The sequence below is a fragment of the Leptodactylus fuscus genome, chromosome 4 (assembly GCF_031893055.1).
Source record: "Leptodactylus fuscus isolate aLepFus1 chromosome 4, aLepFus1.hap2, whole genome shotgun sequence".
Taxonomy (NCBI): domain Eukaryota; kingdom Metazoa; phylum Chordata; class Amphibia; order Anura; family Leptodactylidae; genus Leptodactylus; species Leptodactylus fuscus.
In genome coordinates, this window is record NC_134268.1 from 148,444,878 (window position 1) to 148,467,452 (window position 22,575).

Here is a 22,575-nt window from a genome sequence, read left to right on the forward strand (position 1 = left end):
AGCGCTGATTGGTCGAGTTCCGTACTCTGGCCAATCAGCGCTGGCCAATGCATTCTATTAGCCCGATGAAGTAGAGCTGAATGTGTGTGCTTAGCACACACATTCAGCTCTACTTCATCAGGCTAATAGAATACATTGGCCAATCAGCGCTGGCCAATGCATTCTATTAGCTTGATGAAGCAGAGTGTGCACAAGGGTTCAAGCGCACCCTCGGCTCTGATGTAGCAGAGCTGAGGGTGCACAAGGGTTCAAGTGCACCCTCGGCTCTCCTACATCAGAGCCGAGGGTGCGCTTGAACCCTTGTGCAGCCTCGGCTCTGCTACATCAGAGCCGAGGGTGCGCTTGAACCCTTGTGCACACTCTGCTTCATCAAGCTAATAGAATGCATTGGCCAGCACTGATTGGCCAGAGTACGGAATTCGGCCAATCAGCGCTGGCCAATGCATCCCTATGGGAAAAAGTTTATCTCACAAAAATCACAATTACACACCCGATAGAGCCCCAAAAAGTTATTTTTTAATAACATTCCCCCCTAAATAAAGGTTATCCCTAGCTATCCCTGCCTGTACAGCTATCCCTGTCTCATAGTCACAAAGTTCACATTCTCATATGACCCGGATTTGAAATCCACTATTCGTCTAAAATGGAGGTCACCTGATTTCGGCAGCCAATGACTTTTTCCAATTTTTTTCAATGCCCCCAGTGTCGTAGTTCCTGTCCCACCTCCCCTGCGCTGTTATTGGTGCAAAAAAGGCGCCAGGGAAGGTGGGAGGGGAATCGAATTTTGGCGCACTTTACCACGTGGTGTTCGATTCGATTCGAACATGGCGAACACCCTGATATCCGATCGAACATGTGTTCGATAGAACACTGTTCGCTCATCTCTACTCTTTACAAATAACCAACTTTTTACAAGAATCTTTAAGATGTCAGAAGTGAAGCAGGAAGTGCCAAGCTATGAAACAGAAAAAAAAGTTTTTTGGCAAGATGAGGTCGTTCTGTTGCTCTTTTGCACAGCAATGACTGAGAACACCATAGGGTAAAAGAAGTCCTTATTTGTGGAATGCTGATGAAATCAAGACAAAGAGGCATGCACAGTATAGATAGATGCAGTTGCCCCATTACAGTAGATTCTTCTTATTACAGGAATTCTTGAAACAAACAAATAAAAAGATTGTGAAGGGATTAACGGCTGTTTTCTGGCAGTGGAATAGGCTGCTTTTCAACTTTCCTTATGCTTTTGGGTAACAAAGCGATTAAAGGGGTTGGCCACTTTCAGACCAATATTGACAAACAAATGTACAATAAAAAGATACAATTTTCCAATATACTTTCTGTATCAATTCCTCACGGTTTTCTAGATCTCTGCTCGCTGTCATTCATTCTGTTACTTGTAGAGGATAAAAGTCTGACCATGGTCATGTGATGAGCACACAGGTGCTGCTCGTTAGTCACAGCACAATAATCAGACAGCTGCCTGGTAAACCGATGTACACCTGTGTGCTCATCACATGACCATGGACCGTAAATCACATGACCATGGTCAGAGTTTTATCCTCTACAAGTAACAGAATGAATGACAGCAAGCAGAGATCTAGAAAACCGTGAGGAATTGATACAGAAAGTATATTGGAAAATTGTAAATCTTTTTATTGTACATTTGTTTGTCAATATTGGTCTGAATGTGGCCAACCCCTTTAATGTCACGGTAATGTTTAGAAGGTAATGGCTTCCCAGATGGCCTAAGGGTAGTCAAGGGGAGTAATGCATTGTGACGCCTTTTTACCAAAGTCACAGTCACAGTCACATTTTTCAGCATTTTGTGCTGAATTCTGTGAAATTGGACCAGACAGACTAGATGTCACTAGCCACATACATCAGTCAGTCTTGGGCACCCATAGCCCTGTGGCCAGTTCACTCGTTTTTCTCTGGACCACATACTAGGTGAAACTAATAAATAAAGAAACTTTCAAGCCAAAAGCCACTCAAAATATACAGTATATTTGTCAATACAGATTTATGAATATAAAGGGTCGATATCACGTGCACAGAAACAATTTTAAGAATACCCTAAAACAAACAAGACTGTATACATCAAGAGATATGGAAAAGAAAATTTATTAATAAGATCAAAAAAGACATACACAAAATTAAAAAATAATCACACAGTGCAATAAAATAATGACCTTTAGATGAAGGAAATTTACTATATTAGGAATAAAGCTTACCCATTGCACAGAATCCATGTCCCCAGGGCCACACGGTGGCTCAGTGGTTAGCACTGCAGCCTTGCAGCGCTGGAGTCCTGGTGTTCAAATCCCGCCAAGGGCAAAAAACCATCTGCAAGGAGTTTGTATGTTCTCCCCGTGTCTGCATGGATTTCCATCCCATATTTCAAAGACATACTGATAGGGAAAAGTGTACATTGTGAGCTCTATGTGGGGCTCACAATCTACATTAAAAAAAAAAAGAATCCATGTCCCCAGATAACCCATTTAGCCAGTGGTGTAACTAGGAATGGTGGGCCCCCATGGCGAACCTTTGACCCCCCCCCCTCCCCATTCCAGCACACAGTATTATGCCTCATAGTGGCCCCTGTACACAGTATTATCCCCCATAGTGGCCCCTGTACACAGTATTATGCACCATAGTGGCCCCTGCACACAGTATTATCCCCCATAGTGGCCCCTGCACACAGTATTATCCCCAATAGTGGCCCCTGTACACAGTATTATGCACCATAGTGGCCCCTGCACACAGTATTATCCCCCATAGTGACCCCTACACACAGTATTATACCCCATTATGGACCACTCACAATTATTATTAAAAACATAAAAAATACTGTTACTTACCTCTCCCTGGCTCCGGCGCACTCCTGGGTGATGTCGGCCATCTTCAATGATGGACCAGACGTCATGTGAGCTGGGCCTGCGTCATGACACACAATGACGCAGGGCCTGTAAATGTGACGTCGCCAAGTAGGCCCAAGCCTGCTGGAGAGTAGGAGACGGAAGTAAGAGTATTTTATGTTGCCTCACCTCTCCTAGGCCTCCGATCATTATACTCAGGGGTCTGAAAAGACCCCTCGAGTATAATGATAGTGTTTGTTGGGATTGGACTGAATAGGTAGGGTAGGACATATAGGATAGGAAGGATAGCTAGACAGACAAGAAGGGGTTGTAGGGGGGGGGGTGAGGAAGGAGGGGAGAGAGAGGTGAGAGGAGTTAGGACGTTACATAGCAGGAAGCAGAAGGATGTAAACAAAAGTAGGAGACACTAGGGGCCCCCAGAGACACCCAGAACTCCCTCAAAACATACTAAAAAGTATATAGGTACATTTATTAAGCCATTAATAGCACCAATAGACATTTAAAAAAAAAAAAAAAAAAAAAAAAAAAAACATTTTTGGCCTGGAAAACCCCTTTAACAACCCGTTCACACTCAAGGGTTAGCCATGATTAGAAGGCATGGCTGCTGGTATTCTTCTCAGGAGGTGACTAGTCCATTTTAACACAGACCATCACTTTTATAACAGTCAGTAATGTAGACTTATGGTATGCTCTAACGGGAATTTGGAGACGATTTTGAGGAGCATTCAGGTGTCAGGATTATGCCTAAGGCTCCGTTCCCACGGAGTAACGTGGCGCGCATTCAGACACGTATATACGTGTCAGGGTGTGAGCGCTCAAAACAGATTCCATTCACTTCAATGGGTGCCGGCTGACGCACGCTACACATTGAAATCAATGAGTTAAAAAGCCTCCCATTGATTTCAACGTGTAAGGGTGCATTCACACGATGTAACGTGCAGCGTGATCTGGCACGTATACGGCGTGTCAGAGTTTGCACGCCATAAAAGCTCTCATTCATTTCAATGGAAGTTAGGATCGTATAAGCCGCGTTATTTTGCGGCCGTGATCGTGTGAATGCACCCTAACACCCATAAGCCAGCACCCATTGAAGTGAATGGAATCTGTTTTGAGCGCTCACACGCTGACACGTGTAAATGTATCTGAATGTGCGGCGCGTTACTCCGTGGGAACGGAGCCTAAAACTGACATTGAAATGTATGGAAGCAGAATTTGGAACTTTTTTTTTTTTTTTTCAGAACATGCTTTCAAAAAACAAAATCCAATTCCAATGTCTGCTTCAAATTCCTGAAGCAAATTATTTTCTGCCTCACCAAATAACTCCATGTGAACATACCCTGATTCCGTCAGAGGTTTTACTCAGCCATACACTAGATGGCGCACAAACGCTACTATAACACAAGTATTCACATAATAAAGTAACATTAGACGCCATCTTGTTACACCTTACTGAAACGCACTGCTCCATCACATGAATGTTACTCACAACCTCTCTGTATATACAATGTATACAGAACAGAGGTCATCTGCATGCAAGTTACAAATAGAGGGCTATCTCCTGCTCTTCTGTATACAGAGTACACACACAGCTCACACAGGCATTACACACACACACACACACACACACACACACACACACACACACATCTACATTTCTAGCTTCATTCTACACATGCAGCTCAGCTACATAGACGTTACATATATAGATTACTAACTACATCCTACACACACAGATCAGCTACATAGACATTACATATATAGATTACTGACTACATCCTACATACACAGCTCAGCTACACAGACGTTACATATATAGATTACTGACTACATCCTATACACACGGCTCAGCTACATAGACGTTACATATATAGATTACTGACTACATCCTACACACACAGATCAGCTACATAGACATTACATATATAGATTACTGACTACATCCTACACACACGGCTCAGCTACATAGACGTTACATATATAGATTACTGACTACATCCTACATACACAGCTCAGCTACACAGACGTTACATATATAGATTACTGACTATATCCTACACACACGGCTCAGCTACATAGACGTTACATATATAGATTACTGACTACATCCTACATACACGGCTCAGCTACACAGACGTTACATATCTAGATTACTGACTATATCCTACACACACGGCTCAGCTACATAGACGTTACATATATAGATTACTGACTACATCCTACACACACGGCTCAGCTACATAGACGTTACATATATAGATTACTGACTACATCCTACACACACGGCTCAGCTACACAGACGTTACATATATAGATTACTGACTACATCCTACACACACGGCTCAGCTACATAGACATTACATATATAGATTACTGACTACATCCTACACACAGCACAGCTACATAGACGTTACATATATAGATTACTGACTACATCCTACACATACGGCTCAGCTACACAGACGTTACATATATAGATTACTGACTACATCCTACATACACAGCTCAGCTACATAGACGTTACATATATAGATTACTGACTATATCCTACACACACGGCTCAGCTACATAGACGTTACATATATAGATTACTGACTACATCCTACATACACAGCTCAGCTACACAGACGTTACATATATAGATTACTGACTACATCCTATACACACGGCTCAGCTACATAGACGTTACATATATAGATTACTGACTACATCCTACACACACGGCTCAGCTACACAGACGTTACATATATAGATTACTGACTACATCCTATACACACGGCTCAGCTACATAGACATTACATATATAGATTACTGACTACATCCTACACACAGCACAGCTACATAGACGTTACATATATAGATTACTGACTACATCCTACACACACGGCTCAGCTACATAGACGTTACATATATAGATTACTGACTACATCCTACACACACGGCTCAGCTACATAGACGTTACATATATAGATTACTGACTACATCCTACACACACAGCTCAGCTACATAGACATTACATATATAGATTACTGACTACATCCTACACACACGGCTCAGCTACATAGACGTTACATATATAGATTACTGACTACATCCTACACACACGGCTCAGCTACATAGACGTTACATATATAGATTACTGACTACATCCTACACACACAGCTCAGCTACATAGACATTACATATATAGATTACTGACTACATCCTACACACACGGCTCAGCTACATAGACATTACATATATAGATTACTGACTACATCCTACACACACGGCTCAGCTACATAGACGTTACATATATAGATTACTGACTACATCCTACACACACGGCTCAGCTACATAGACGTTACATATATAGATTACTGACTACATCCTATACACACGGCTCAGCTACACAGACGTTACATATATAGATTACTGACTACATCCTACACACACGGCTCAGCTACATAGACGTTACATATATAGATTACTGACTATATCCTACACACACGGCTCAGCTACATAGACGTTACATATATAGATTACTGACTACATCCTATACACACGGCTCAGCTACACAGACGTTACATATATAGATTACTGACTACATCCTACATACACAGCTCAGCTACATAGACGTTACATATATAGATTACTGACTACATCCTATACACACGGCTCAGCTACACAGACGTTACATATATAGATTACTGACTACATCCTACACACACGGCTCAGCTACTCTGACTTTTCTGACTACACTTTAATTTTCTATGACTGTGTCAATCGCAAATTCCGAGCCTGACTCCTCCCACACACGTGACTAAACAGATGGTCCATACGTCGCCGAATCGCCTTTAGCTGGGAGTCCCTTTCCCCCGCCGTATTTGATCACATGACCTGGACGTCATCAAAGGTCCTTCTCACTTCTGGTAACCGAGCGCCTGCCCGTTGCGCTTCTGTGTAACCATCGGGTCCACATGTCTTGGGTCCGGGCGGCCGCGGAGCTTCAGCCTCAGGGAGGTGATGAGGTGTTTGATGAGGAAGCGGATGAAATGAAACTGCTGCAAAATGATTGGAAGAAATCCATGGAGAAGAGGCTGAAGGTTAGTCCCCCTGTCCTCCTCTTCAGTGCCGGTGCTCCCTGCTAGCCATGGATGTCCTCAGTGTTACCTATGTGATAGCATTAGTCAGCCATACACTGGTATGGATTGTATTGTGTTCTCAGCATGTGTGAATGAGTTTGCTTCAGGGAATCCAATACCGTCCCATATTCCAGAAACATACCAATGGGCTGTAGGCTTTGTATGGTGGGTTCAGACTTGTGAGCGCTCACTTCCTGTGAACCTGATTGGATTTTCATGGTAACTAAGACAGAATTTCCCTATCAACGGGAACTGACAGCAAATTACCTAGAAGGGAGACGTCTAGTAACAGCAAATGAGAGGTTTTTCAGCAGGAACCAGACACATTTTTAATTAAAGTGAATTACATTTTGGTCCAGAATCACTTGCAAAATGAGACTGATTTGTCAGAACAGTTAGTCACTAGTTCAGTCGCAATACTATTTTAGGGTGCATTTTGGTTGCAAACTGCATACGATTTAGGATTTGCAGTACCTGGGAAACACTCTAAAAAAAAAAAAATAAAAAAAAAATAAATAGCTGGAGGTGTCCAATACTTACCATAGATTCACGCACACAGTTTCTCTGGATTTACCACCCTGGAAGCAGGACTCTCTCTAATCTGCTGGGAATCCCTGCCTCCCAGAGACTAAATAGGGCAAAAATTGCTTGAGACTTGTATCTGCAAACCCACCTGTTTTGGAATTTTTTGCCACTAACCTGTCATTTACAAATAATACTTGAAATTTTAGTGTTGCTGTGTAGCCCTAACTTTGGCATGATAGATAACGGTGATGTGTTTCATTACAGGAGGGCTATCTTGATGGGATGGAAGCTGGAAAGGAAAACTCTCTGCAAACCGGATTTAATCTGGGTTATAAACTTGGAGTGGCCCTTCTAGTGCCTTGTGGAGAGCTCAGGGGAACATTAAGGTATGTCAGTTCATTTGTAATTGGTTATAGTATTCAGTGATCAAACTGTGGTATTGCTCTCCTAATTATTTTGGATTGGAAACTTCTTACATTATGCCAAGAGAAGACATTAATAGCATAGCCCTAGGATATGTCAGAAATGTCTGTGTGTTGGAATCTCCATGATCATGAGAATATGGTTCCTGGCTACAGCCTTCTCCATAAAAGTGTTATCGAAAATATAAAGCTGCACTTACCCCTGATTAAATGGTGTAGAATATAGAACTTTAAGGTAATTTTAAGAGAAGTATGTGTCCGGTATTGTTATTACTGAAGTAGGCCATACATCCTAGATTTGTTAGCTGTGGTGTAATTATCAATCGATGATGGGATCATTGATACAAACAGACGCTCACAGCATCTTCTTCTTAGTAAATCTGCCATACGAACCAATGAAAGTCCGACGTCTATGGCCAGCTGTAATGGGGGGGTCATGTTTGGGGGTAGATCTATCATGCTCTGTATAGCTCGGTTCACATTTGCATTCGGGCCATTCCGTTCCTCTCTCCGCGTGAAAAATGTGTAATGAAAAGACCTGCAAGCAGGACTTTTCGCTCTGCATTTTTAGTGCAGAAACTTCAAACTCTAATATAGTGTATGGGGTCTATGGGTTTCCTTAAGTAACTGCTTTTTTATGTGGATTCTGTTTCCATTCGGGAGGTCCCCAAGCATACTTCCCAAACAGAAACCTATGCACAGATGTGAACCTGGCCTATGCCAGTTTCCTGGCAAAGTACAGCTTTGTTTGGGCTGTGCAAAGCCATTACACAGATTATATTACAGATGTATTACCTGTACCACACATAGCTATCTGAATTGACTAAATCCTGCCTTTATATTTTCAGTTCCTTTGGAATCAACATGAAATAAACTGTCTAATTGGATAGGTAGTTTTTATTTTTTAAATTAAAAGGCTGATTTATGTTGGCTTGTGCTCTGACTGGAGTACAAGTTGTGGAAAAAAAACTAAGTGCAAGTGAATTTTATACCCTGCATGAAATTCTGCCAAAAGCGGATTGATAGGTGTAGGCCTACCGGCAGCCACATCCAATTTATGTAAGCAAGTAACTGGTATAGATTTCTGTTTAGGTGCACAATACTACTTTTTCAGCCAGTCACTAGCCCAAAATTCCCAACACATTGCGGGATGGAGAGGGTGGAAGACGCCTCAGCCTGATATACTTAGTTTGGATTATAGTTTCTTAGTGTAAGTTATAATGGAAATGTATGCATGGCTGCATACTTTCATAAATCTTTTTCCCTTTGCCACTCGGGCTGTGTATTAAGACTGGCTTATGATATGCCTCTCAATAATTCTGCTCCAGAGGATCTATTTTTGGCAGACAAAAGTAATGGTTATTTTCTACAAATTTTATAATAGAATAAAATTGACCATTTCAGCAGACAAATCTAAAGTGTGTCCTCTGGAGTTGGCACTCACTAGTAGTCAAAAGTGGCAGTGGCTTGCATTAATCTCTCATCATTACCAGTGAAGTTGGCCACTAAGTACCTTGTTCTTTAGGCTTTAAGAGGCCACACTTACTGATCCAAGGACAGATCTGAATACCCTTTTCAGCGGGGTGCAAAATACTGCTGAAGATCCACACACTTGTACTAAGTGCTGTAGACATTACATTTTTAGAAATAACAATTTCTAATGAGTTATGGTTTGCTGACTTTTTTCTTTTATGGTTTGTAATGGTAATGATTTTTTTTTTTTTTGTTTCCCTAGTTCCCTTGTCACATGGTGCCAAGTCCATGAATCCACTTCTAACATATGTACACAGCTTGGTGAGCTCCTGACTTCAGTGGTCAAGTGTGAAGACAATATAGTGAAAAGCTTGTCATCCATTAATCAGACTTCTCATCCATCTGACTTGTCAAGCTCATTGGAGGATATGGATTTCACATGTTGTTCAGAGAAGTCCAATGAGAGGTCATGTAATGCTGGACAAGATTGTTGTCAAAACCAAGAATTTGTTCCCACATTTCCTTGCTGTAGGACTGCACAACAATTAAGTGATGTCGTTAAACATGAACTTGGTCGAATTCTCCGAGACACCATTGTTCTAGTTCAGCAAAGTAATATGCCTGCAGACCTACTTTCTTACTTACAGATGCTGAAAACAAAACATTCATGGTTTTGATGCTGCTGTTCATTTCTAATCAAGCTTGAGACTGAGCAACCAGAGAAGGCTGCATGGGTCAGATGGATGTTTTATTAACTATAAATATGTATTTTTCCCATAATTCAGCCAATGCAATAAAATATCAAATTCACCCCAAAATGGTATCAAGTCTTCTACTGTATAGCTTCAAGGTTTTGGAATCAAAGAACCACTGAACCTAAACTACAACGCTTATACAGTTAGAATTTAGCAGAAATGGAGAAGTTAGTTAGATCCAGTAGATTACTTCTCATCAGAATGGCAAATATAGTTTTTCTCAACCTAAGGGCACCTTCACACGGCGTAAGCGCTCGGCTCGTTCCCAGCCGTACACGTGAGCGCTTCTAAACACTTCCCATTCACTTCAATGGGAGCGTGCGTAAAGCCGGCTTTACGAGCTCTCCCATTGAAGTGACTGGGAAGTGTTTAGAAGCGCTCGCGTGTACGGCTCGGAATGAGCCGAGCACTTACGCCGTGTGAAGGGGCCCTAATCCTACATTTGCCAGTATCCTCTGAGTAGGTGCTGGAACACTGGCAAAGGGGATGTGATTACTCCCAGGATGGAGTATGGTCTGTCACAGGGTCAGTGCAAGGATTTAATGCACTGACCATTTCATGCACTGACCATTTCATGCAACCTGCTGAAACAAGGTAGGACCAGAGCAGTTTCTCTTCCACGGTTATGGATTCTGACAGGTATAACTCCAGTTGTGCCGGGACCGTGACCTTAAGCACCTGTAGAATACTTCACTCACATACAGATGGAGCAGTTCATTTCCAAGATGGCATAGGGAGGCATCCTGACAGTGAAGTGTATCTTCACTAGGCAGCAGCTCACTATTACAAAAACTGTGAATGCCTTGGAACTTTTTCACACTTTGAAAATCAGCAAACAAGCTGGATGTACCCAACCTATTAGAAAGCCTCCAAGCTGCATGACAACAAAACTCCTCTTATGTTATCAGGCTTATCTGTCTCTTTCTCCCCTTTTTATTTTAAAAACTGTTTTGGTTGTTTGTCTCTATATATGTGGAAGTAGCTCTCAAAGGTCTCTTTCCTTTTGAAGTAGTTAAACAGGACCGTTCACCACCTGGGGCACATGCGGTTTTATATACCGCTAGAAAGCAGACAGTGCGCCGAATTCAGCGCAGTATTGGCTATCAGTACCATAGCTCTTCATCAGAAGGGCGTTTCTGACAGTCAGGAACGCCCTTCCTCGCAGCAGCACCTATAGCGCTATCCTCACAGTACAGTGCTAATGGGGGCACAGAGTGTGAAAGCCAAAAGTGCGGTATATAAAACCGCATGTGCCCCAGGTGGTGAAAGGTCCTCTTTAAGTCCCAAACTAAAACTTTTGGAAAACAGCACTTCTAGTAGCAATCACCTCAGCACATAGAATGGGGGAAAACTCCCAAATGGATCTATTAACCATATCTTATAATTATGGACAATAGTCTAGTATAGAGACCAGCTGTGCATGACCTCTCCCCCCCCCTTTTTTATTTTTCAACCCTCATTTTGCTACAACCCAGCCAATAGTAAGGAAGCAAGTTTTAACATTAGCTACAGTGAGGCCTAAACTTGATTTTTGAAGACTCAAAGGCAAGAACACTTTTGTGCAAAACTAACATCTTGATTTAAAAAAAAATAAAAAAAATTGTTACCTGACAGAAAAATGAGAGCCCACTCCACTAGAGAGCGGTATTTTGGGCTGAAACAATCTGGTACTTCTCTTGAGCAAGTATGTAGAGCAGCTAGATGGCCTTGGGCAGCATGGTAGTTCAGTGGCTAACACTGTGTTGCAGGATTTCCTCCCATATGCTGAAAAATCTATTGATAGGTAAATTGACTCTGTGAAAGACAACTGACACTGACAAGCACCTGTATGGCAGTCCTGGATAGTTAAAACAAGGTGGATTACAATAGATCAGCAGGTAGTATCTATTTTCAGGGTGTAGTCCATGTACTTCAATGTTCAACAATATCCTGTATGGAAACCTGGTTGTGTACAAGAAATCAAAAACTTCACACAACAGGCAGAACAAAAACTCCCACCGGAAAATGGTGAAACTGAAGCAGCATAGGAACAAGAGTATTTATGTGCATGCCTAAAAGCAGAAGGTGAGAAACTGAGCAACAAAGCACTTATAAATGGATAGACCACTAAATATCCTTGCTGGACCCACTTCTGGTTTGGCTCAAAAAGTTATTTATAAAAAAAAGGAAAAAAAAAAAAAAGCATGGTTCAAGCCAAATAGTAATCGCTTAGATTATTAGGTTCAGGGTTCCAGAATTTTGGCAGATTTTCTTATTTGCATTGTAGGGAATCTGTCCCCTGTTTTGCCATCAAAAATTTTCTCCAAGAATTCAAAGGAGTTTCTCTCAATTTAAGTTTAGTACATATTCAGACAAATGCTCCATGCACCCATCTAGGGAAAAGTAGAATGTACTTCCAAAAGGTAACCAGTTTTGACTGATCCCTCCCTCAGACCTGAGTCTATTGAACATGTTCATATCCATGATCTAGAGTCTGTTGGTTTGTTAAAGTCCTCTCCATACTACTGCTCTTGCTACTCTGTCTGATTGGACAAGAGCTGCCTACCAGATAGCTCCTCCATTGCAGGAGAAAAAAAAAAGTCCCTAGAAAGCAGCAGAACACCAGCAGCTTTCCCGTAGATATAATGTTAAGAGAAAGTCTGCAGAAGAAAATTGAACTTTCTCTTAAAAGCGCTGTGGAAAGAACCGCAATGCGATCACGCAGCGGTCCTTCCCGCAGCGCTTTAGTGCTCAGGATACGGCCCGTGGGGCCTTAGCCTAAAGCTGCATTTTTTTTCCCCATACCTGCACCCTTCACCTGATTGTCTATGTGCACTTTTTTGTATATTGAACTTATATCGTTGCATAGTTGTTAACAGTCACAAGTTTGCCAGGATAATCTTCAGGATTCATGTCCCAATGCTTACCAAACCAAATAAAAGTAACAAAAGTTAGGTCACTAGTTAAACACTTAAAGGATAAATAAGTTCTAGGAGTGCTGTATGCAGAGCCTGCAGTGGTCCCTGCTGCCTAGTAGCACGTGGCTCTTAAAACCAAACAGTCCCAATCATTTTACAGATGTGAAAAAATTTACTTTGTGCATACTATTTTACACATTATATATTTATAATTTTATATATCTTGCAGTACATTTTAGAATGTTTGTCTTTTCTATAGTATAGGATTTGTTCACATGTGGTAGAAAGCTTGTGCATGTTACAATTGCAGAGGCATCAGCATTTGGTGCTTTTTCTCCTGAGTATTTGGGAAACTATGCACATTCCTTTGTAAAATAAAAGCTTCTACCCAAGCAAAAGGAATTTCCACAGTATCCACTACCAACAAATGCTTGACTTTGTCAGTACAGCAGAAATCCTGGAACTGCAAAGCTTTAAAGCTGCAACATGCACTAGTTGATCGCATATTCTTATTAAAATGTACAGACAGAAAAGTAGTCTATCAGGTAGCATAACTACAAGGGTAGCTACAATTTTTAATAGGTCTTTATTAGCTGGAGTTACTCCAGCCAGTAACGGGCCCTAACTACTTACTTACCTCTCCTGGCAGGCTTTGGGCCTAGTTGTGTGACATCCCTTACATCACTTAACCAAGGCCTGCATCCTTATGCATCACGATGCAGGGCCTCGGGTCACATGACATCTCAAATTATTGAAGATGGACGACATCAGCGGGGAGCGCAACGGGACCAGGGAGAGGTAAGTAAGTGTTTGTGTTTGTATCCCCCTGGGTCTACGATTATTATACTCTGGTGTCTGAAGAGAGGAGGGAAATGGCCTCTGAATATAGATTTATATGATATGGAGACACGTTTGAGTAAATTCTAATAGGTCTCCTAGGAAAGAGAGAGTCCTGGTTACTCCTCACGCTGACAGTGATAGACAGCGTTCCATGTACCTCATCAGTGTGTGTATATATTGTAGAAGATGCTCAATCAGGACACTCACTCTCTTCTAGAACCTGTCAAAATTTACTCTTTACGCTAGGTTCACACCTGCGTTCAGGGTCTCCGTTCTATGGTTTCCGTCTTCTGCATGCCAGAAGACGGAAACCATAGACCGGGTCCTGCCATGAGCGGCGGTGAGCGTTTTAGGCTCTCCGCCGCGAAACCGGATTTTTTTTTATCCGGACACAGAGTACTGCATGTCCAACTTTGTGTCCGGATTATAAAACCCGGTTTCGCGGCGGAGAGCGCAAAACGCTCACGGCCGGACAGCTTTCTCACCCATTCAAATGAATGGGTGAGAAAGTCTCCTGCAGGTTTCCGTCTCCTGCCTCTGTTTTATGCAGGAAACGGAAACCTCAAGTACGGAGTGCTGGCGCAGATGTGAACGAGCCCTTACTCAAATTCTGCTCAAAATCATATAAACCTATATATCTCTGCCCCATCATATTCTATCAGAGAGGGCAGTGCAAAAATAAAAAAATATTCTAATAAGGAAATTAGATTACAGCAAAACATTAAGCCTTGATTACGGATACCATTGTAAAGCAAGGCCACATAAAGAAGTGACACAAGGCAGATCTATGCTGACTACCACCACGTTTAGTTTATTATTCTTAGTTTTAATCAACATCATGCCTTGCTGTGGACTGTGACCTCAGTAGGCCTGGAATATTCAAGCTGAATTCTTCAGTAAAACTTGAACTCAGCTCTTCTGTAGTGCTGGAACTTGGATCCTCTGTCATACCGGAAGTCGAGCATTGAGGCAAAATAGGGCTAAGTTGCTGTGCAATGCTGGAGCATGGTTCCTCCATAGGACTAGAAGGAGATTCTTCAGCAACACCTGAATGATGCTCATCTGTCCCACTAAGTTGCTGTACAATGCTGGAGCTTGGTTCCTCCATAGGACTAGAAGGAGATTCTTCAGCAACACCTGAATGACGCTCATCTGTCCCACCAAGGTGTTGTACAATGCTGGAGCTTGGTTCCTCCATAGGACTAGAAGGAGATTCTTCAGCAACACCTGAATGACGCTCATCTGTCCCACCAAGGTGTTGTACAATGCTGGAGCTTGGTTCCTCCATAGGACTAGAAGGAGATTCTTCAGCAACACCTGAATGACGCTCATCTGTCCCACCAAGTTGTTGTACAATGCTGGAGCTTGGTTCCTCCATAGGACTAGAAGGAGATTCTTTAGCAACACCTGAATGACGCTCATCTGTCCCACTAGAATGGATTTCTACTGGGTAACAATGGACATCTTCTGTGTAGCTGGACTTGGTTTCTTCAGCTGGACAGGAACTAGGTTTAATACAGTCAGAGGAATGCACACCGTCATCAGCATTCTCCTCCGAGATGGACTGTGTGTCTTGAAGTTCACTATGTGGTTCAATCATCATTTCTGTCTGAAGATTTCCGGAATGTTGTGGAGGTGAAGGACTTTTCTCTATGTCGTAATGCACCTCTAGATTAATGGAAACTTCTTCATTCTGTGCCTTCTTGTAGATCGTTCTCATTGCTTGAGGAATTGACATGCAACTTAAGAGAAAAATAAAGTTGTAAGCAAACCATGAATATTTGCTTAAAATCTTTTTTCCCCTTCCAAGCTTACTCATTTTATGCACTTAATTTGATAAGCCAATATCAAAGAGGCTTTCCATTGCAGGAGTTGACGGCATATTGGTAAGCTATGCCATCAGGTGCTAATTGGGACCCAAGTCCGTGTAACCCTCCATCTCTCCTTCACCAATATTTCCTGCAAAGGGACAAGTCACTTGAGTTCAGCCCTAATGCAGTTCTGTCTACAGCAGGTATCCGGGAGACAAGTCCCTTGGTTTTAGAGTTCGATGCTGATCATTCTGTTATGGCTTGGGTTCACAATGGCATCAAAATAACCCTTGTGTTGTACATGACTTGCAAGCTTGTGCAACCAGGTAGAGTGTAATTAAAGAGGACCTTTCACCACTTTTGGGCACATGCAGTGTTATATACTGCCAGAAAGCCGACAGTGCGCTGAGTTCAGCACACTGTCGGCTTTCCCGATCTGTGCCCGGTGTAAAGAGCTTACGGTGCCGGTACAGTAGTGCTCTATGGTCAGAGGGGCGTTTCTGACCATTAGCCACGAACGTCCTTCTGCCTCGCGGCGCCAATCGCGCTGTGCTGTGGAGCGGGGAGGAACTCCCCCCTCCCGCTCCTGATAATGCTCGTCTATGGACGAGCGCTGTGAGCAGAGGGAGGGGGCCTTCCTCCCGGCTCTCTCAGTACAGCGCGATTGGCGCCGCGAGACAGAAGGATGTCTCTGGCTAACTGTCAGAAACGCCCTTCTGACCATAGAGCACTACGGTACCGGCACCGTAAGCTCTTTACACCGGGCACAGATCGGGAAAGCCGACAGTGTGCTGAACTCAGCGCACTGTCGGCTTTCTGGCAGTATATAACACTGCATGTGCCCAAAAGTGGTGAAAGGTCCTCTTTAAGGTAGAAGTTCCCTTCATACAGGTAGTTATTCTAAGGTAGGGATTGAAGGGGTGGCTACTAACTCTCCATCTGCAAATAGCAGCATTTTGAGGATTAAAATTTTATCCACAAGTTGCAGGCTTTAAACCCACAGTATGTAAATTTTTGCAATAGGTTTTACCCATAGCTGTCAACCTTTCAAAAAAATAGAAAAAAAATAAACCTTTCAGAAAAAAATAAAAATAAAATAATTTTTTATATATATATATATATATATATATATATATATATATATATATATATATATATATATATATATATATATATCCTAGCACTTCAAGTGGAATCCCATAAAACAAATAAAACATTTCTAAGTTTCAAGCACACAACACTTTATATGGAAAAGGGGAGGGGGGGTAGTCTAAAATAGTATGTACTTACCGTTCCAGAACGTTTACTATCACTTCTTTGCTGCAGGGCAGTGGCGGGTCTGATGAGCTACTGTACAAACTGCATGTTAATTTTATGCAGTTCAAGACATTGACAGCAACTGTATAGAAACATGAAAGAAGTTTGTTACTGATTAATGAAAAATAATCAGAACAAGTAAAACCTTTGTATTACCCCTGCAGACATGTCCCATTTTTTAGGCAGCGCTCCTCACCCACGGAATCTGCACTTGCCACTTGCATCCCCCACTCCCCTTTCCAAACTTCAATAGTAATTTTTTTTTTATTTTTTTTTTATATTTCCCTGCATTTATTAGCTCTATAATCCAATACATAATTAGCATTTTTATATCTCAATATATCAATACATTATGCAGGGAAAAAAAAAATACTATTGATATTTGGTAAGGGAACTTAATTTACCCTCTCTCTTCTAGAAGCTTTTCCTCCTCTTTCAAACATGCTGTCATAAACCTGCTATTGAAGAAATCCTTCTTGACCCGTCCTATGCTGCTATCAACCTCTCTCTAACCTTCCCTTCATCTACAAAATCTTGGAATGCCTGTTCTATTCTCATTTAATCTTCTGACTCTTCTTGACTAGAGATGAGTGAACACCATTCGATCGAATACATATTCGATCAAATATCAGGCCGTTCGAGGTATTAGATTCCAATCAAATACCATGAGGCAAACGCAGTAGAAATTCGTATCCCCTCCCACCTTCCCTGGCGCGTTTTTTCACCAATAACTGCACAGGGGAGGTGGGACAGGAACTACGACAACAGAGGCATCGAAAAAAAAAAAAAAAAATATTCGGAAAAAGGAACTGGCGGCCGAAATCAGGTGACCTCCAATTTAGACGAATGGTCGATCTATCATTCGATTAATTTGGGACTGTGAACTATGTGACTGAGACAGGGACAGATCTACAGGCAGGGTTAGCTAGGGATTACCTTTATTTAGAGAGGAATGTTACTCACCCAGCTCTTTGGGGCTCTATCTGGTCGGTATCCCTGTCAGCTTGCGATATGCGCCCCCTGCTCTTCTCTCTCTACACAGACCTTATTGAACAAACCAACAGATTTGGCTTCCGCTATCATCTTTATGTTGATGACACCCAATTATACACATCATCCTGTGACATCACCCCTGCACTATTACTGGACAGATATGTTCTCATTTTATCTGAAACCGAATCTCTCAAATGACTGAACTACTGCTGTTTCCACCATCTAAGAATGGGACAACATTTTTCTGCCACCCAGCAATTGGACAACTCTCTTCCCAAACTTTTACAGCCAGTGTTACAGAAGTGTTGTTCCCAGTTTCTAAAGAAATTAATTTTTCCAAATGGAATAGAAAAAAAATAAAAGTTTAACTTTAAGCTTATGATATGTGTGTTCTCCAAATTTAAGTCAGAACATTCAGGGATCCTCGCAGATATGAGCAAGAATGTTTATCCAGTGAGTGAACGCACTGAAAACATTCTCCACATATACCTATTAATGGCCATTTAATTTATATCCTATTAATATTATAAATGTGAAAGTTTGTGGGTTTGTGAGTTTGGATGTTCGGATGTTTGTTCCTCAATCACGGAAAAACCGCTCCACCGATTTGGCTGAAATTTTCCACAAACATAGTTAATACACCCGATTGCGCAATAGGCTACTTTTCGTCACAATAGCGCACATACGTTTGTGCCAGGACCCCCACAAAACCCAAACTCACATCACCATCTCTGCAATCTCACACACTTTGGACCATAGCAAGCCACAAAATTCATATTGCCCTCTGCAGCCTCGCCCCTAACCCCACACAATCTCATATACATATACTTTACCACTTAGCCCCTCACCTTAACGATACTCCACGAGGCGCTCTTTAACGCTCCGGAGCAGCCATGTTTGCCAACCCCCACTGCTCTGACAATCTGCGACACCGCCCACCCATGTAAATACCCCTAGGCGGTCTAATAAATGCAAAAAAAAAAAGTTTACAAAAAGTAAAAATAAAAATAAAAAGGATTAAAAATTCATATCACCCCCCTTTCCCTAGAACACATATAAAAGTAGTTAAAAACTGTGAAACACCTACATGTTAGGTATCCCCGCATCCGAAATCGCCCGCTCTACAAAGCTATACAAATATTTTTCCTGTTCCGTAAACGCCGCAGCGGGAAAAATGGTCAAAAGTGCCAAACCGCCATTTTTTCACTGTTTTGATTCTGTTAAAAAATTGAATAAAAAGTGATCAAAGCAATAACATTTCCCGAAAATGGTAGAACTACAAAGTACACCTGGTCCCGCAAAAAAAGACGCCCTATACATCCCCGTGCACGCACATATAAAAAAGTTACGGCTGTCAGAATATGGCGACTTTTCAAAAAATAATTTTTTAACACAGTTTGGGATTTTTTTAAGGGGTCAAAATGTAAATAAAACCATATAAATTTGGTATCCCCGGAGTGGTAACGAAACACAGAATACAGGGGACATGTCATTTTGGTTGCACAGTGAACGCCGTAAAACCAAAGCCCATAAGAAAGTCGCAGAACTGCATTTTTTCGTCAAATCCACCCCATTCAGAATTTTTCCCTGCTTCCCAGTACATTATATAGAATAAATAATGGTGGCATCATGAAGAAAAATTTGTCCCAGGAAAAATTAAGACCTCATATGGCTCTGGGAGCGCAGAAATAAAAAAGTTATGGGGTTTAGAAGGAGGGGAGTCAAAAACGAAAATCAAAAAATGCCATCGGCGGGAAAGGGTTAACTTCAAATACTTCTGTCCCAAAGTCACTATGTAAAGTTTCCCAGAACACCGTATATATAGCAGCTCAAATACAAAGTAACTTCAACACAAAAGTCTCACGTATTCTCTGAATTACAGCAAAAACAAGATACAAAGTTACATTTCATATCCCATCCCTTATACACAGTACGAAAACCCTACCCGCACCTGTATATACCCACTCCCACAATCACCGCAGACGAAGTCGCGGGTAACAGCTAGTTATTTATAAAAGAAAAAAAAAAAAAAACGCGCATACCACTGATATAGAACTCCAGTGACCTCTAGTGGTAATATTTTACACTCACGGTCAATCCAATCATACAAGTTAAAAGGACAAATAGACCAACTAAAAACGTGCAGTACAAGTGGAAATGCAATAAAATATGGAAAGGAAGAGGTAAAAAAAAATATATATATATTGCACAAAAACGTGAAAAAACATTCAGTATGACTGCCTACAAGATGACAGTGACATAATTCTTGTGTATACATAATAAAGGATTATTGTTGGAATATCCCTTTGAAGAAACTTATTCCACTTTCACACTATTGAGTTTTAACCATGAATCTCAGTCCGTTTGTTGGACAGATTTACTGTTCTAAATAATATGTTGGTGGAGGACTCCTGGTATAATGGTTACCTATTCTGCTAGTAGGCGCTGCCTCCCAGTGACGTGATGTCCCATACTATGATCAGTACTTTTGATGCATTTTATAATGTGGTTATCTGTCCTGAGTATGTCTGTGTACGCGCACATTATCTATATTTGATTAAATATTTTGAGACAATTGGCATTTTAATATTTGCTTTTTGTAGGGCTCTGTTGTCATTTTGTTTTTGAGGTTATTGTAGATAGCATATTTGTTTATGTGAGCCCAAGCAGGAATGATACCATGTATTCCACCAATTAAAAGGGGCAACAGCTATTGGCCGATACTTATGGTTCAAGTTTTGCAAACTGTTTAGAAACTACGCTCCTACCCTGAGTGTTTGCCGTTGTGCTGTAGCATTCACTACCATGCTCGAGAACCTGAGAGGGCCCAAAAGATATAAGACACCAGTACAGATGGTGAATGGGTTGCCCTCATCAGACCTTGGAAGCCTGCAAACAAGCACTATGTGCCTAGTCCATTAAAGGGATATTCCCAAATCGCCTGTTCACCAACTTGCAGGCTGTGTGCTCTGTTCACTTCCTGGTTTTCTTAGTGAATTGGTGGGCGGGGTTCCACTTGCTGTCTCCCAGACAAAGCCAGCTCTGCTAGCTCTCTTTATAGCAGTACACGTTTGCAGTCAGTAATGAGGGATGGTTGTAAATAAATTAGCACAGTATCACTGGAAGATGCACAATATGAAACTGATGTAGCAGAGCTGGATTTGATAGGTGATGAGAATCCCAAATTTACATGCTACAGGACCAAGAGTGAGCTTGCAATAAACTCAATTTTAGGTCTGTGTTTACATACAGAGATAACAGACTCCCTGGCTCAGCCTTTATGAGCAAAATTCAATCAGCAGACTGATAACTGGAAGAGGGAGATAAAGAGCTCAGAAATACAAGCTCCGAGCACTCAGCTCCCCCTCCCCTCCTGAGAGCAGGGAGCTACGTCACTTGTCCTGAGCAGAGAGATAAGATCATCCCCAGGTCTGTGGTTATGGAAATGCTGTGTAAACAATGAAGTGAATAATCTCAGAGAGCGGCCAAACAAAGTTTCGCTGAAGCAATGTATTTAGGAAAAGTCTTAAATCCACATAAACTAGCAGTATAGATAGGATCCTTGAGATGGGACAACCCCTTTAAGGATTCTCCAAACTCCATGTAAACAAAAAGACTAAGGGGATGTTTACACTTGCGCCCATGTCTGCCTTGTGTCATTCTGCCGGGATGCCGTCCTCAGCCCTGGAGAAACTGGATAGGGGACAGCTTCCCGGTGGTCAGCTTTAAAATCCTTTCATTTGAATGGGTTTTAAAAGCAAACCACCGGTGTCTGCTTGTAGCTTTTCCACAGGGAAACTTTTTTTTTTTTTTGGCTGGACAGAAAGTTGGACATGCAGGACATCATACATACCTCCAATATAGACTATAATTGCTACATAAATTGACCTTTACTTATTTTTTCTTGACCTAGTAAATGTAAATCTAGTAACTGAGGACCATGTACATACCGCAAGCCAAACTGTCACCGTTGGGATGTTGGAAAAAAATGCAGATGCCGAGGTTTTTTTGCAAGCAGACCTCAAAGTGTAGCATACTTGTAGTATCTGAAAACATTTAACCAGAACACATTATATAAGAAACCCAACCCAGCCCCCCCCTCCCCACACACCTAACCAAGGGCATTAAAATAGTCTACAAAGCTCATCATACCATATAGATGGGAACATGGACCACTACTTGACATTGCCTTAGAATACATGGCAGATCAATGAGAAGTCTCTAGAAAAGCTGCTCTCAGAATCTGATACCCAGAGTATTAACCAGGTTATAATTTTTTAGTCGACTATTACTCGATTACCTTTTGTTATGCAGCTTTCCATGTGTAGCCGCAAGTGCCAGAAGTTTTAACTGGCAATTTTAAAGCAGGATAATGCTCGCCCACACACAGCAAGGTTTTCCAAAAGAATGTGTACCAGATGCTTTGGCCCGTCCAGTTGGCAGATTTATCATCAAGTATTTATGGGACCGGCTAAAACACCAGCTTCATCAACCTAAGAGTATGCAGGATGTAAAGGCCCTACTGCAGAATATCACACAGAGCCTGTA

The 22,575-nt window shown here is 41.7% G+C and overlaps 1 protein-coding gene across 1 annotated transcript; it reads left to right on the top strand.

The window, feature by feature from the left end:
- Nucleotides 1-6,765: 6,765 nt before the first annotated feature.
- YAE1 (YAE1 maturation factor of ABCE1) lies at nucleotides 6,766-10,209 on the top strand. Its single transcript, XM_075272221.1, has 3 exons — nucleotides 6,766-6,955; nucleotides 7,784-7,905; nucleotides 9,677-10,209. The coding sequence occupies exons 1-3, from the start codon at nucleotides 6,830-6,832 to the stop codon at nucleotides 10,089-10,091; spliced, it is 663 nt and encodes a 220-aa protein (XP_075128322.1). The 5' UTR covers nucleotides 6,766-6,829; the 3' UTR covers nucleotides 10,092-10,209.
- The last annotated feature ends 12,366 nt before the right edge of the window (nucleotides 10,210-22,575 follow it).